This window comes from Drosophila tropicalis, unplaced genomic scaffold, assembly GCF_018151085.1.
Source record: "Drosophila tropicalis isolate 14030-0801.00 unplaced genomic scaffold, ASM1815108v1 contig_878, whole genome shotgun sequence".
Lineage (NCBI taxonomy): Eukaryota > Metazoa > Arthropoda > Insecta > Diptera > Drosophilidae > Drosophila > Drosophila tropicalis.
The window spans coordinates 9,651,528-9,667,131 of NW_027173374.1; the positions used below are offsets into that span (position 1 = coordinate 9,651,528).

Here is a 15,604-nt window from a genome sequence, read left to right on the forward strand (position 1 = left end):
AGTGTAATAAACTTTTTTATGCTACAAAAAGAAACAGAAATTCTTGATCCATCTACGCTTTCGGCTAAGCCGCTCAAAACTTTAGTTCTACACACGAAACGGATCCATTTGGCTAATATTTGGCCAACAAGCCATGAGAAGACAAACAGCATTCCCCTACCCCAATCTAACGGCGGCAAACGGGAAACGGAGAGGCCTTCAAGTATTCATAAAGTGATGGAAATTCAATTTACACAATATTAAATATGGCAAAGTTGTTGAGAACTCAAACACAACATAGAAGAACTGGGGTGTTTCCCTCCATTTGCCAGTCAACGCCAATTTATGTATAAATGGGGCTGAGTGGGGCTTGTTTAGGGGTGTGTGTGTGTGCGCGTATGTGAAGTGGGTATAGATGTGGGTGTGGCTGTGTATATGTGGTTTATTATTATGTAGATTAGGAGCAAGTTGCTTTGGCTTTACCTTTACCTTAACCTACTTGATTTTTACCATTCATCGTTGAGTATGTGAGTGTGCATAAAATCCATCCAGTTCTTGGTCCCATATGCAAATTACATTTCACTTTAAAAAAAAAGAATACTTTGCTACCTTTTTCCACAATCACACATACATGAACATACATAAATGTGTATGTATTTACGGCCAGTCAATGCCTTGGCCAAATTGAAGTTGACGGCAAATGTCACGTTTTATGACTGCGTTTGCATATCAACAATTTGTGCACTCTAAGGCTCTTAGTATATGTATGTATGTATATCCCTCATGTCCTTGTATATACATATACGCAACATTCACTTATTCAGCATTATGCAAAGTGATGAGATTTTTCAATTTGTATTGTTTGTACAAAATGCCATTGCATAAACTAATTGTGTAACGAAATGGAAAAGCAAACGATGTAAGTATTTCCTAGTAATTGCTCTTGATTAGACTGACAGATAAGCAGCATCGGCATTGAATGTTTCGGCAATGGATGGGGGCAATAGAGAGAGAGAGATTTAAAGTTACATTGCCCTTATTCAGCTGAATCTGTATGCAAATACGAATGTGCGCCAAAGCAATTACCCAAAGGAAATTGCCCAATTAGAAACTCGAAATCTAAAACAAACTGGTTAGCTCAGAGAAAAAAAAAAAAATCCCAATGGCAATCGCAATCCTCCTCATTTATGTACATTGTACATAAGCTTATGTATTTGTGTGCGTTTGCCTGTATGATAAACAGAATTCAATATGAATCTCATTTGCATGAAATGAAGAACTTTACTCGTTTGTTATTCTTCCGATGAAAGATGGTGACAACAACTACAACAAAAAAGGGGGGAAAAAATTGCAGTCAGTGATGTGTAAACTCTAGATACTAGATACTTTGGTATCTGCAATGTCCAAGAAATGCTGCCAATTGAAGGACGCAGCGAAAAATGCGACAAAACGTAGTGAAATAGAAAAAACAAGAAATGAAGCAAAATGCTATCTAATGGCTTGAAATTTAATGCAGTTGCAGGACCATTAAATTGGACCATAAACTTGGGGGTATTGTCATAAGAGGCAGACGCTGAGTCAACTGTCAATTAATCAATTGTGCCTCATAGCAACACCAACACAGAGACACACACAATCACACAGTGAGAGTGCCTAGGCCATCAATTTAATGCTTGCACGTTAAGCACAATGTTCGAGGACTTTTCTGTGGGGGGGTAAGGCAAAAATGTTAGCCTAACCCCAGGCGCAGATGCTGTGCAAATGGAATCATTTCATCTTTTGAGTTGGTGTTGTAACAAATGTTTGCGTTTTTAAAACAAAATTACCGCAAGCTTTGTGTATACATAGAGATTTGCAAGGCACACGCACGCACACAGACACACAGACACACCACATACAAAAACAAATATACAATATTTCATTTTTGGCATTCCGTTGCCTACTTTTTTGGGGAGACCATCGCGAATTTTAATGTCGCCGCAGAGTCGTTGAGCGCAGAGGCACAGATTTATGGCAACTTATTGAGCATAAGTGCTGGCAGTTTATGAAAGAACCAGCAGTTGTGCTTGTGTATTTTCCTTTGGGGTTTGGGCTCATTGTAAAATGATGACCACCCACCTAAAAAGATGGCATTTTAATAAGAACACCAAAAGTCAAGACAATTTGAAAGATGATAAAGATGTGTGTATGCGACTGTGTGTGTGTCTGTACAGATACAGATTTATAAACCCCTCTAAGCAGTTTCAACGGCCTTTCAGCACTTGCCTGTCAACGAAATGGCGAAATGTGGGTTCACAAAACCCATAAATCTTGTGCAGAATCTTGTTTAGTTTATTGAATTATCAACGAGCTTGGGAGACCGCGTATGTGTGTGTGTGTGTGTACGACATTGTTAGACATAAAACTAAAGGAAATATCAAACACGTGCCCCAAGTCACAGGGCACTTATGTAAATAACTTCTCCTCCGCTGATCGACTATATTTATAGTTTTATTTGTCTAACTTTCACAGTGAGGCATTAGAATTTGCTTCGCATTCACTTATCTACATCTCACGCATTTGCCTCGTCTTAATTTTCATGACTCATTTAAATAAATTTGTTTTTCGCTTTTGTTCCGTGGTGCGTGGTGTTGCCTATGTACGTGCGAGACCAAAATGAAAAAAAAAAAACAACCATGTTTCCTTCTAATCAACTACATATAGAATGGGCCTAGCTTTTGTTCAGGAAATTTCAAAATAGAAAAACAACTTAGGGCTAACTTCAAGTTTCAAGTTTTACACTTGAAAATAATTTTAAAATATTTGAACATTAACTATCTAAGAAGTATTTTCAACATCTTATAAATGATTTTATATAGGTTATTACTTAGACAACTTGTTTTAGGCCTTCTTAGTAATAGAAAAAAACTCTTTTATCCTTTGATAAAAACTATACTATGTAGATGAAATATTTTTGTCTTAGGATAAGCGATTTCTAGATAGATATATCTACATATAGAGAACTTTATAAAGATCTTTACAAAGTTATTTATTTATACAATTCTTCTGTTTTTGGTTTTACGAAGTGTATGTAAATGCAAATGTGTTTTTTGCCTAGAAACGAAAGCATTTTGATGAATAGCTGTTAAAAATTCTTTATACAAATTAAATAAACACAAAGCCTTAGACGAACTAAGTAGAAACTTGTAAACCCTGGCAAAAACCTCGAGGTCATTACACACATAGCCAAATTCTACGCCCACTTACCCCACCCACACACACGCTTAACCTCATATTCCCTCTCTCTCACATATATACCATAAACAAAACAAGAAAGAAATACGAAAAGGAAACCCATGAAATGTTGTTTAATATTCCAACGGGACAAAAAAAACTTTTGCTGGCCAAAAAATTCAAAGTTGAACATGAAAATAGCAAGAAATTAAAAGTTTATGCACTGTCGCCACAAAAGAATAAATTCAATGTCTAAAATCTTAACATTGACACACACACACACACACCCACACACTAGTCTCTGAGAAGAAAAAAAAGGGCACTAGATCAGGGTTAGGCCACTTAAAAGCTAGAAACAGCTGAACAGCCCACACGACGATGCCAATGCAGATGAACTGCAGGCACAGACAGTGGCTGCGGCAGTGGCAAAGGCAAAGGCAACGATGTGCACTTGGCATCAATCAATAATTGCTCATTGAAAGCAGCTGCTGGAAGAGCTGTCTGGTTGTTTAGTTGGCTGGCTGGCTGGCTGACTACAGTTTGGTTTTGGTATTGTATGCCATGCCATTCCAAGCTCATGATTGATTAGCAGAATGCAACATGAGGTGCTTTAACTGAAGACCAACTCGACTGCATAATATGACGCTTTTTGAATAGATGGTGTGTGTGTGTGTGTGTGTGTGTGTTCTACGTTTTTTCATGGCCAAGCAACGAAAGACTGGGCATAATGAAATTATATAGTCGTATCTTTGAAATCGAAAGATGCTTTGCCTTGTCCTGACCCTATCCTCTTATAAATGTCATTATGTCAATTTGAGTTTCTCTCGGCGTGGTCCATTAATGGCCATTCTCATTTAAGCAACATCCTTTCTCATATTGCCCATTTACTTTTCTTTACACTTTCAGTTACTTTGAGTAAGCGAAGAAACCATTTTTAATTCATATTGACTTTTATCTTTTCCTTTCTTTGCTCAATCTCATTTCAGGTACGTTCGCACAAGTTGGCCGAAAGCGTAAGTAATTGCCAGAATCAATTTTCGTTTATTGCCTCTCATACAACAAGTATCGACAGAAAGTTGTATCGTTCGTAGTCGAAGAGTTGCCCTAAAAACTGCAGTTTGCATAGTTATTAAACGAAAACAAATATCAAATTTCGTCAAGTTTCATATCGAAAATCAGATACCAATTCAAAATTCAGGGCAAGCACACTCAAAACAGCCAACTAAAAGTAAAGTTAAAGCAAAAGTTAAAGCTTCGCATAATCCTTATTCAAGTCAACTTTGCATAATATTTGATTGGGAAATTTTAACTTGACTATCATCATCTTTTACTCGTTCTTTTTGAGAATTGACTCTGATTTAGTTATCTTTGTTTCACGCTTTACAAAAGTAGTCAAAGATCGTATGAAGAGTGATTATTTCGGAGCCAGTTAATTATTATGCTGCCCAATGATAATGAAATTGATTTGAACATAACATCCATTGATTAATCTTAGTCGAAGTGTATAATTACTTTTGGTTTACATGAGTCCCTTAATGTAATTATAAATTAATTGCTAACTAAACGATTAGTTTAGGCCTATTTGCATGTTCCAACTAAAACGATTAATGCATAAGGAAAATGCCAGTGGGTACAGTTAATGGGTTAAGACACTTCAATTTAATTACCTCAACTAATTGGCAATAAATTTAACTCAATTTACCTGATGATGTTAAACACAAATATGCACTACAGCCTTGCAACATAATATACATGCATATGTATGTAAGTAAGTATGTATGTATGCATAATGATGTTGGCACAACGCCAAATATGGCCAAGTTAGTGCTCATTACCATCTCTGTCTTCATCATCATTATTATCAGCCGAGTCTTGCCTGTATATGTATGTGTGTGTGTCTGTCTGTCTAGTCTTGTCTTGGAAATGTTAATCAGGACGTTTTATCGCCATGATTTTATTTCCAAGCTAAATAAACTATTAGGAAACCTCATTTTCATGAGAATCCACTTTAATTGCCCTTGCCAGCCGTCAAACGGTTGCAAAACAACAACAAAACAAGAAATAAAAACAACAACAAACATTGAATTACCCTGTAAAAGAACATAAGGCTCTGTCGCTAACCATAGCTAGCTGGATTTGAGTTTTCTTTTTGGTATGGATACGGTGCTCAGGTAGATACATATGTATCTGGTATTTGGCAAACGACGGTACTTGTAAATTTAACGTAAATTGTCTGTAACATGAGCTGTTCAACTAAGGTGTTGTTTTTTGGTTTTGGCCCACTCCAAGACTGAGGAATGGAGGAGAACTTTGCCTCTCTTACTTGCTATTCGGGAGGCAACCATTAAATTTTCAAGCAGTGTGTGTGTACTCAAGCAGGGAGCCCAAGCAGACAGTTGCACAGCTGGGGATGGTGGGTAATGAGTGGAAAAGATGTGAATGTACGAACTGAATGAGCTGCAGGGAGACAAAACGGGCAAAAGGACTACCACTGAAGAGCACAGAGGACATGGCAAACAAGTGTTACAATTGAATCCTGTTGAAATGTTTATTAATTGTCATAAACGACTAAAGTAACATACATTTATTGGGAAATATATGGAAATATATGTCATCATAGTACTTTTCGACCTGTTTGCTTAATTGCACAATATTTAAATCAAATAGGAAACTATTGACTTTTCCTTAAAAGAACTGCATTATGGGTTACATTGGGTTAGTCAACATTAATTCGAATAACTTTCATCTGGCAGAGTTTTTATCTCATAACCGAAATCGCCACTGCCACACACCAATAGATTTATCCGATTCGATGGTAAGCTGGCGCCATTAGTGGTATTACATGACTGTTTGGACCCGCATTCGGAGTCTCTCCTTGGGTAGACAGGTCCACGCATACGTCCTTTGGGGAGCAAACGAATGTATGGATGAAAAGTGGGGGAAAAACAAACACACACAGATGCACACACACACAGAAATAAAGCAGCGGTTGCCCTTATTTTCTCACTCTCGATTACATCTGCTCAATGGAGTCTGGGGAGGCATTTATGGCACACTTAACTGTAAATACAATATTCCCGCTTTTTCCCCAAGCCTCCTGAATTGTGGCAAGAGTTGTTGGCTTTGAAAGTGCCAACGATTTACATGCAATTAAAAGTTGCAGTAATTTTGGTTTTATTCAAATTTGGAAAAATGTTTGCTTTGAGTGCAAAATGAAAGGTGTAAATTAACATAACGACTACTACAAACAGGCGTAAACAAGAGCAGTGGCAAAAATATATACATGCCTATATATATACAATTGTATGTATATATTTATGATGGTACAAATGGCGTCTGCATACAATTTATTGACACTTTAGTGCGCATTGTCATTGTCATGGGCGAGACGACAATGCGCTGCGTTTTGGGTTTTTGGTAACGGAGAGGTAGCGGGATGAGTGGGTTGAATCAGGCTTTGGAGCTGGCTGGCGATGGTGGTAAAAACGTTTGGGTGTGATTGTCGGTTCCGTTTTGCTCGTTTGCTGCTTCTGTGGTTGACATTCTACACCCAATTCTCCAATTCAGCCTCATGGCCACGCCCCATATAGTCACGTTGTCTGTTATATTTTATAGCCTTGTCTCCTCTGTGTGTTTGTGTGTGTGTATGTGTGTGTGTGTTTGTGAGAGGGGGTGTTGTTTCCGCCATCAGATTCTATGTTTTCAGTCTCTCATTTTAATGAGGAAACTTTTTACGTGTACAATATAATATAGTATGTGCCATTTATTTGTAGTTTACTAAAGTGCATGCGAAATTAAATTCATTTAAAATATATTTTGTGCATGTCCGCGAGAAGAGGGGGGACGGACATACATGTATGTAAAGTGCGTGCATGCATACCCATCAAGCGAATTATGTGAATATTGCCCAATCAGAATTCGGTTGCCTACTTTTGTGCGCAGTGAATGGAGTGTGTTTACACTCATTGCTTAACAATGCACAAATTGTTTGCAAATCGTTGAAGCATTAATATTTGATACCAAAAACAAAGCTTCATCAATTGGCATATAGTTATATATGAAGGTCAGATTAGTTTGGCTGGTTTGGTTATATTTTGGCAGCTACCTGGAAAAATAAAGTTCAATTTACACTGTAACTTTTATAATCTCTACATGCAATATCACACAGACATCAAAGAGTAATGTCCTTAAAAAAAAGAATTACACATTTATTATAACATCAGTGTTGGAATAAACGAAAAAGCTCTCAGGATAAGTTATTGAAACATAAAATTGTCTTAACATATTATTATTTCAATCTATTCAAACACTCAAATACACTTTTCATATCTTCAGTCCCTTTACTTTAAGCCAGAATAACCATAAGACATAAACCTAAAATACACATGTGTATTAAAATTAAGATTTTTTGCTTTCTGTTCGTAGTGGGGTATAAAATATGTTAGCATATTCACCCCTTTGACAACATCTCAGCCCCATCACAGCAATTCCGTAGTTATAAATGTGTGACCACAGAAACCGAACAGTTTACAGTATTTACAAAAGCTATGCTCATTTATTATGTGCTTGAAAAATTGAATTTAATTGGAAGCCAAAACCACAAAGCAGCGGTTAATGTTTGAAACTAACATGTTTCACAAAGGGAATATGGCAACAGAGTAATTAAAATTATAAGCCATACTAAGCTATGGTTAGAATACGGGGACACTTTTCTCATTTTCTTCTTTAAATAACTCAACGATCAAATTTCCTTACCAAGAGTTTTATAAAAATAAGGTCAATTCTTTTTGATTACGATTTTAAAACATTTACAAAAAGATTATATGAAAAAGAAATTCCAACAAATGGTTTATAGTTAGCAAAATTATTTAAGCATTTCTTTTGCCATAATTCTGAGAGGGATTATGGCCAAGCCGATTATAGCTAAACAATTGCCTGTATTTGTGGGATATGTGGGACAAAACAAGATTTTGGTTTCTCGTTGTATGTTCTGTCTGTTTTGAATATGCAGCAACTTAATGTACAAAATGGGGGAGAGACTTATTGTGGGTGTATAATGGACTGCAAACAAGTAGACTAGATGACAGCTTGTCATATGATTCAGATAAAGTGAAGGCCCCCTCTTTGAAAATGGGACACACTTAAAGTTTTTCCATGTTATGTGTCATATTTGAAATGAGTTAAATTGGAAACATTGAAATCATTAACATTGTCTTAATGTGTGTGTCTGTGTGTATGTGTTTTGCATGTCACCCAACCATGCAGTGGCTTCAATTGAGCCTGGTCTAAGCGCTGGGGGCAAGCCATGGATCCAGCCAGTGTTGGCATATTTGGAGGTTTCATCGAGGCCCACAAAATCGCCAAGTAGGTGACATCATATAACTAAATGTCACTCTCTTTCTCTCTCTGTCTCTCACTGTCTTTCTGTCACTTTTACACGCTCACACATACACACATGCTTAGATGTGTGTGTGCGTGTGTATATTTTGTGTGTGTGTTTTGTGTGTGTGCCCTGAGAGGGGCTCGTAGTTAAGAGTTCAAACATTTAGCATTTGATCGTAGATGAAAGTTGCCTTGACATGTTGACAAAGTCAGACTCAAAAATTGCTTTCTAGTTGTTAATGCAACACTATACAATCCCACACATTCAGACACAGAAACACACACACTTTCACACACATAGCCAACACCTCCTCCCCTGCTGTCATGCAAACAATTTAACTGTTGAACTTCTGCTACATTATGTGGTTGCGTTTGCTGTTTTATGTTTATTTGTTGTCAATGTCTATATCTAATCATCAACAATGACATATATCAAAACTTGACTCATCAATGGACAATTTTGCATGCGATTCTTGCCCTCTCTTTCTCTCTCGCCTTCTCTTTTTCTCTCTTGCTCTTTTCTGTTGGTTATTTCAGAATGTGATCAGACATTTGTGTCGCGCATTGGCGGCCCTCAGAATGGCAGCTTCTCGGCCCCTTTGCTCCACAATCATCGCAATCATTCGCGTCAATGCCTGTACACCTTCCTAGCAGGACCTGGCCAGCGTGTTGAAGTAGTTTTTAAATCGTTTAATTTAAGAGGAAGTCCACCGGAGTAAGTTCTTTTAAAGAATCTTTTACAGAATAACTTGATAATATTTCTATTTGTCTGTTTGTCTTTATATAGCGGTTCGGCCGTCGGTGAATTACCAAGGTACAGTAACATTACCGTGTCTAGGGACATCAACGTTATTAACTTGAGCTAACATAATTTATTTAATTCCTTTTCATAATGCTTTCAACAGTTGTGTTCATGAGTACATGGATATATACTCGGAAGTGCAATCATCCGAGCCAGCGGAGCTAATAAATTCGCCATTTGGCGGACGATATTGTGGCACAATACCACCGCGTCGTCGCATTTCCATGTACCGAGCCGTTGCCATTTCATTTTTTAGCAACAAGAATGTGTCGACGGATCTGTTCGAGGGCACGTTTAGGTTTATAAATGCATGTAAGTGATTAACTAAAGCCATCAAGTGGTGAAATCTCACTCTTACATTATATAAAACTGAATGAATTGCTCGTGTTTTAATAGCGGAATATGAAATTGGTATTCCCATTGCTGGGTCACCATGTTCCTACACGATAACGCCTAGCATGAGTGTCAATAAAACTGGCGCGCTCATATCGCCAACCTATCCAGGTGCCTATCCGAAGGATATGTCATGCACATATCAATTTCTTGGTGAATCGAATCAAAGAGTTAGATTAGAGTTTCGTGATTTTGATCTGTTTTTTGGTGGACCACAGTGAGTACCTCTAATGCTAGAAAAAGAAAAAATGAAAACGAAAAAAAACGAAGCCAAGTCAAGATCAAAGCAAATTTCTGCCATTTGGCCATACAATTTGCTTTGATTGGCAGCCACACACACATATACACACACAACCACACTCACCCACCTACACTCACATTAATTATTCTATTTGAAACTAAAAGAAAAACAAAAATCTATATCAAATTTTTCAAACAAACGCAGCTGCCCATTTGATTATGTGAAAGTGTATGATGGTCCAGACAATTCGTCAGCATTAATCGGTACATATTGCGGACAGCAAAGAAACCTAGTTTTATATTCGAGCGAGTCGAGCCTTTTCGTTCATTTTTTTACATTACCGCGCACCGCAAATACACAGAATCGTGGCTTTAAAGGAATTTATGAATTTAGCGAAAGTTTTGTTAAATTAGATTTTATACGTAAGTATTGCCCCAACAAACAGCATAATCCATAAATGTGTTTTTCCTGTTTTCAGTTATCATTGAGTGGCATGAATGTGCCACAAAATGATTGCCCCATCCCCATTCGCCCCATCCTCCCTACTTGACTGACACAGACACACATTTAACAGCTATTTGTATGTGTTTGAACCATTACGGTTTTTGGCTTTATTAATTTTTGATGCATTTTTCCAACATCATTTTTCACTTCATTCATTTCAACTATTAATTGAATTATCTATATCTAAATAAATCTGAACTATCTATCTACTTTCTTCAACTCAACATGAAAATTTCTCAATCTTTGGACGCTACTTTCTAAATTCTATATACAAAATTCTACTCTTATCTACATACATATGCATACACATATATATATATATAAAATGCAACAACAAATTATATGGGTTATACCATCAGGTGAAAATGATGGCATTCACATACGTGGCTCTGAATGTGATCAAAAGATTTTATCGAAAAAGGAATCAACAGGCTTTGTGCTCTCACCCAACTATCCCTATCCATATATACCAAAAACTGTGTGTAGGTAAGTCGGCAAAATAAACCTATCAATAGGTCATTGGGAAAGAAGATATATGTACATTATCGATTGCTTTTCACAGATATTTCATTTATGGCATGCAAGATGCCCAGCATCTGGAACGTGTGCGTCTGGAATTTAATGCTTTCAATATACCCAAAGTCGAGCACAGAGACAGGGGAGAGTAAGATCTTTAAATAAATTCTTCTTTCAGAGGTTCCTTTATACATTTATATGTTTTTTATTCTGCAAAGATCCAACTGCACGGATGGCTATCTGAAAATATATCTAAAGGGTCAGGAGACTGCCGATGCCTATGACAAATTCGACTACGAACTTTGCGGTAATGAGACGCAACGCGTCATCAGTGAAGGACCTCGCCTGGCCATGGTCTTTAGCTCTGGTGAACTGCAGGGTCGTGGCTTTAAGGGTAAATACACGTTCGAAACCGAATATAAGATACCTGGCACAGCGGCACCCGATGGCACATGCAGTTTCACATATGTCAGCAATTCCAAGAAACGCGGTGAACTCAACAGTCCGCGTTATCCCTCCAACTATCCTTCGGACACGAATTGCTCCTATCTCTTTCTGGCCGAGCCCAATGAGCAGGTGACAATTGTGTTTGATCACTTTAAAATAAAGGCGGATAACAATGCAAATGCCACAGTTGGAGCATATGGGTAGGTCACGGCCCCACCTTAAATTAGCTTTTGAATTATTTGTTAATAACAATTAATTATAGTTCGGGAGCCTGTTTTGAGGATTGGCTTGAAATGTACGTGGTCTATCGTGATAATAATGATCGCCTGCTTGGCCGTTATTGCGGTCTAACCGCCCCGGGACCGGTGGAGAGTCCTCGTGGAGCCGTTGGCCTACGGATCACCTTGCACACGGACCAGGAGAGTGTGGCCAGTGGTTTTAAGGCGCGCTATTTCTTCGAATCAGCCAAATCAGATGCGGGCGACTGTGGCGGCAATTTCAGTAATGAGGACTCTGGCATTATCAGCTCACCCAATTGGCCAGCCGGCTATAAGGCTCCAGGACGCGGCATGGCCTCCAATGCCTGCAATTGGGTAATGACAGCGAGACCTGGCTACAAATTGTCCATTAATTTCGAACAATTTGGCCTCGAAGGTGATCCGCCAAGTGAGTGGGACAAAAGGAACTCCAAATCTATGTACTGATTGATCATGCTTTTCTCTTAACTTAGATCGCGGCTGCCCCGCTGCAGTATTGCGTCTGTGGGTAAACGTTGACTCGGATCAGCCGCCACTAGAGCTATGTGGCGAAAAGCCGGCCATTGAGCATTGGCACTATATATCGACGGGACAGACGGCACGCATTAGTTTCACAACCAGCGACAAGACTGTGGGGGCACAGGTGAGTTATGTCAAATAACTAAACGGCGAATGTTTTAAACTGACTTCAAATCAACTAAAATGAAGGGCTTCCGAGTTGTCTGGACAGAGATACAGGACTCCGGTCCCGGCCCCCCATCTATTGGACTACTCTGCGAGTCCACCTATCATTATCAGTGTGAAGTTGGCTATTGCATTTCGGACAAACTGCGCTGTGATGGCGTCAAAAACTGTGGGCCCGGAGACGATAGTGATGAATTGCACTGTGAGTCGTGAGTGAGTCGAACGGTTCAGTTCAATTTTTTATTTCCCTTAATATTTTATTTTTAAGTTATTCAATACTTTATTCTTTCTTCTACACCAAATGGCATTAGTAGTGGACCGAAAAACGAAGCATTTTTGAAACTGATAATGGCTGGAATTGATAATATATAATTGGTTAATATTGCAAGCTCATTGAGATTGCTTTTGGGCTTCTTAATGAAATCATTCTAATGCCTAGCTGGCTCACTCTGCGTATGCGTGATTTTTCAATGGCAAGTCTTTTGAAAGAAAACAAAGTCCAAGCAAAATATCTTCACTATGTCACTGGCCAATCACTAAGCCAAATTAATATTCAATAAATGTGTTTAAAGGTCCACTCTAATATACAAACACCAACTATTTCAGTTAACTTACAAAATGGTTTCACAACCTGGTAACAACACTTTTATTTTTTTGTTCTTTCAATGACTTACTTTTTGTCTGATTGCGGTGATCTATCCAATCCGATATTCTTACATTATTTATTATTCATTTGCTTATAACAATTCACGCAAAAACTTGAACCCGACGAAACACTTGCAAACGATATCAATTAAATATATAATATATTATTTGTACATATATGTATATAAGAATATATTTTAATTACAAAATAACATAAATAACTTAAAAACTTAAACTGAACAAATAACTTTTGTTAGAAAACTAAACAAAAGTTCCATTTAAGTCTATGTATGCATTTTGCACCTAAAAATATTAATTTCTACTATTTTATATCTATTTACTAGCTGTACGATTTTCATTTCATGTGGCCAGAATTTATGTATATATCTTTAATAGTTAGCATTATCAGGATATCCATTCTACTTTATCTTTGTGTCACAACCTTCTCGCCTATCTATCTCTATGTCGATCATTTACTTTACTCTCACTAACCACGACACTTCAACTACTTATTTGGGCTTTGAATACGAGGGCTGTTTTGATGAGTCTTGTAAAACTGTACATTTTTTGTGAAAATTTTGTGTTACAGTCAATATAATTAAGAGAAATCTCACTTTTCTCAAGAGGCGGTTGCAAACATTTAATAATTCAATAGCCAAAACTGTGATTTCTTTTCAATCTGCTGTTTCTACTGTTTTCCCTTTGTCCGTTTTTCTTTGTCATGATCTATCAGACAGCTCTCGTTGGTACCCAAAGAAGTAGTAACTCTTCTCGAATGGTACACTAGACCAATATCCACTTGCAGTCATTCTTACACTATAACTCTTTTATCTCTCTCTTTCTCTTTCTCTCTCTCTTTTTCTTAATTGTCTTCTATTTCTAAATGTTCTTTCTTTTGCCTTTCCACTTAAACGAAACAAATTACCCCCTCCAAAAAAAATAACAAAATAAAACTCATGGCACAGGTGACGCCAATTTCATGCATTTGCCCCCAGTTCTACAGACATTCGTTTTAGCAATAACAACATTAGTCTTAAATACGTACTAAAAAATCAAAAAAAATAAAATTTTCAAAATTGGAATCAAAATGATCAAAAAGGAAGAAAAGAAAAATTAACTATAATAACATATAAACGAAAAAAAAATCAAATTAAACAAAGTAATATTCTCTTAGCAAGAATTTTTAATAATTTTTCTAACAACAATTCAATGAGAAAATAAACTTTAATTAAACTATAAGAAAAGACAAAAAAACCGGTTGGTCACATTTAACACGTGAGTCCTGCATCTAAAATCGTTCCACTCCCACCACCCCCACCAACTCACGTTACGCCCACAAAGACCACACTCATGATACATATGCACGGTATCAACACTGTTTGAAAGAGAATCCCCTCACAGTACATACCTATATACATACATGCATAGTAATATCCTTTCCACCCACACATATCGTTTCACTCTTCTTCTGAATTATGTGTCTATAAGTTGCTGAAGATTATGTGTATTATTTTTGAAGTCCCGGCATGCTAGCTATAAAAGAATCGTATTTATACTTTCATTTCATTTCATTCTGGCTTTTTTATGTTTTTATGTGCACCAACTAAACGATAAGTTAAACCAAAGATCATTCTAAACAATTGAACCATAAAATGCTTTAGTACGAAATCTAATCTTACACAGAGAATGATATGATGAAATTTAGTCAAACCAATTATCCTTTAGAATTGTCGAGAAAAGAATTCAACTTTACACAAGTTTAAACTAATTATTTCAACTAACCATAGATAAATTCTTAATTTATGAGTTGTCAGAATAGAAAATATCACCAACTTTCCAGTTTAAGCTATCATAATAAAGATGAAATAACTTCTTAAACTTAATATACAATATGTTTAACTTAAGTGTGTTAAACAACAAGTCCCTTTAAAATTGTTTGCAGTTTCTACAAGTTCTTCTGCATTTTCCATATGGAGTTTTCCCTTTCTCTAAAATTCTCTGTGTATATAGAAAATCGTAGCTAACGTCTGTATGTGCGCACAATCATATCCAACAGAGCCACGAAACACATAGAAACAGAGTTCACACCACACACACACACATATATACATACATAATTGTAATTGTATTGAAAATGTTATATCAACTCTTATAAGTATGCTACATAAAATTAGAAATTAACATTAATTTATCTACATATGCATTTGCTTCTGGTTCTACTTTGCCCTCACAACCTGAAATCAAACCCACAGGTACCACGGTAGCGGCCGAGGAGGATCACGACGTTCTAATTATAATAACACTAGTCGTCGTCTCGTGCCTAATCTGTCTCCTATGCACACTCTGTCACTCCAGAAGAAAACGTAGAAATCATGCCAGGCAACTGGGTTTACATCGGAATGCGCACTACGATTCGCAGACCAGCGCAACGGGTATGAAAATCCAATGTCCGTGTTTGTTTGTTCGATTTTATTTATGATCTGAGTTGTTTTTTTAGGTTTTTTTTAATTTGTTTAATTTAAATTCAGGTAATTTGCTGTT

The 15,604-nt window shown here is 37.1% G+C and overlaps 1 protein-coding gene across 8 annotated transcripts in view; it reads left to right on the top strand.

Moving 5' to 3' along the window:
• Nucleotides 1-15,604, top strand: part of LOC137584209 (cubilin) — a 48,519-nt gene that overhangs the window by 31,472 nt on the left and 1,443 nt on the right. The window contains exons 5-18 of one of the 8 annotated variants that reach the window (XR_011033470.1): nucleotides 8,458-8,556; nucleotides 9,112-9,289; nucleotides 9,362-9,388; nucleotides 9,480-9,688; nucleotides 9,773-9,986; nucleotides 10,215-10,432; nucleotides 10,874-11,000; nucleotides 11,077-11,178; nucleotides 11,249-11,677; nucleotides 11,740-12,143; nucleotides 12,208-12,377; nucleotides 12,443-12,627; nucleotides 15,316-15,495; nucleotides 15,561-15,591. Coding sequence is in view for 5 of the 8 variants with exons in the window: in XM_068299490.1 (XP_068155591.1) it covers nucleotides 8,458-8,556; nucleotides 9,112-9,289; nucleotides 9,362-9,388; nucleotides 9,480-9,688; nucleotides 9,773-9,986; nucleotides 10,215-10,432; nucleotides 10,874-11,000; nucleotides 11,077-11,178; nucleotides 11,249-11,677; nucleotides 11,740-12,143; nucleotides 12,208-12,377; nucleotides 12,443-12,620; nucleotides 15,316-15,495; nucleotides 15,561-15,571 (2,546 nt within the window). In the remaining 3 variants the exon portion in view is untranslated. Of the gene's footprint in view, nucleotides 1-4,178; nucleotides 4,206-8,457; nucleotides 8,557-9,111; nucleotides 9,290-9,361; nucleotides 9,389-9,479; nucleotides 9,689-9,772; nucleotides 9,987-10,214; nucleotides 10,433-10,873; nucleotides 11,001-11,076; nucleotides 11,179-11,248; nucleotides 11,678-11,739; nucleotides 12,144-12,207; nucleotides 12,378-12,442; nucleotides 12,628-14,028; nucleotides 14,693-15,315; nucleotides 15,496-15,560; nucleotides 15,592-15,604 lie in introns of those variants that run through there. The other 7 variants (XR_011033472.1, XM_068299490.1, XR_011033471.1 and 4 more) reach the window with 7 other exon arrangements.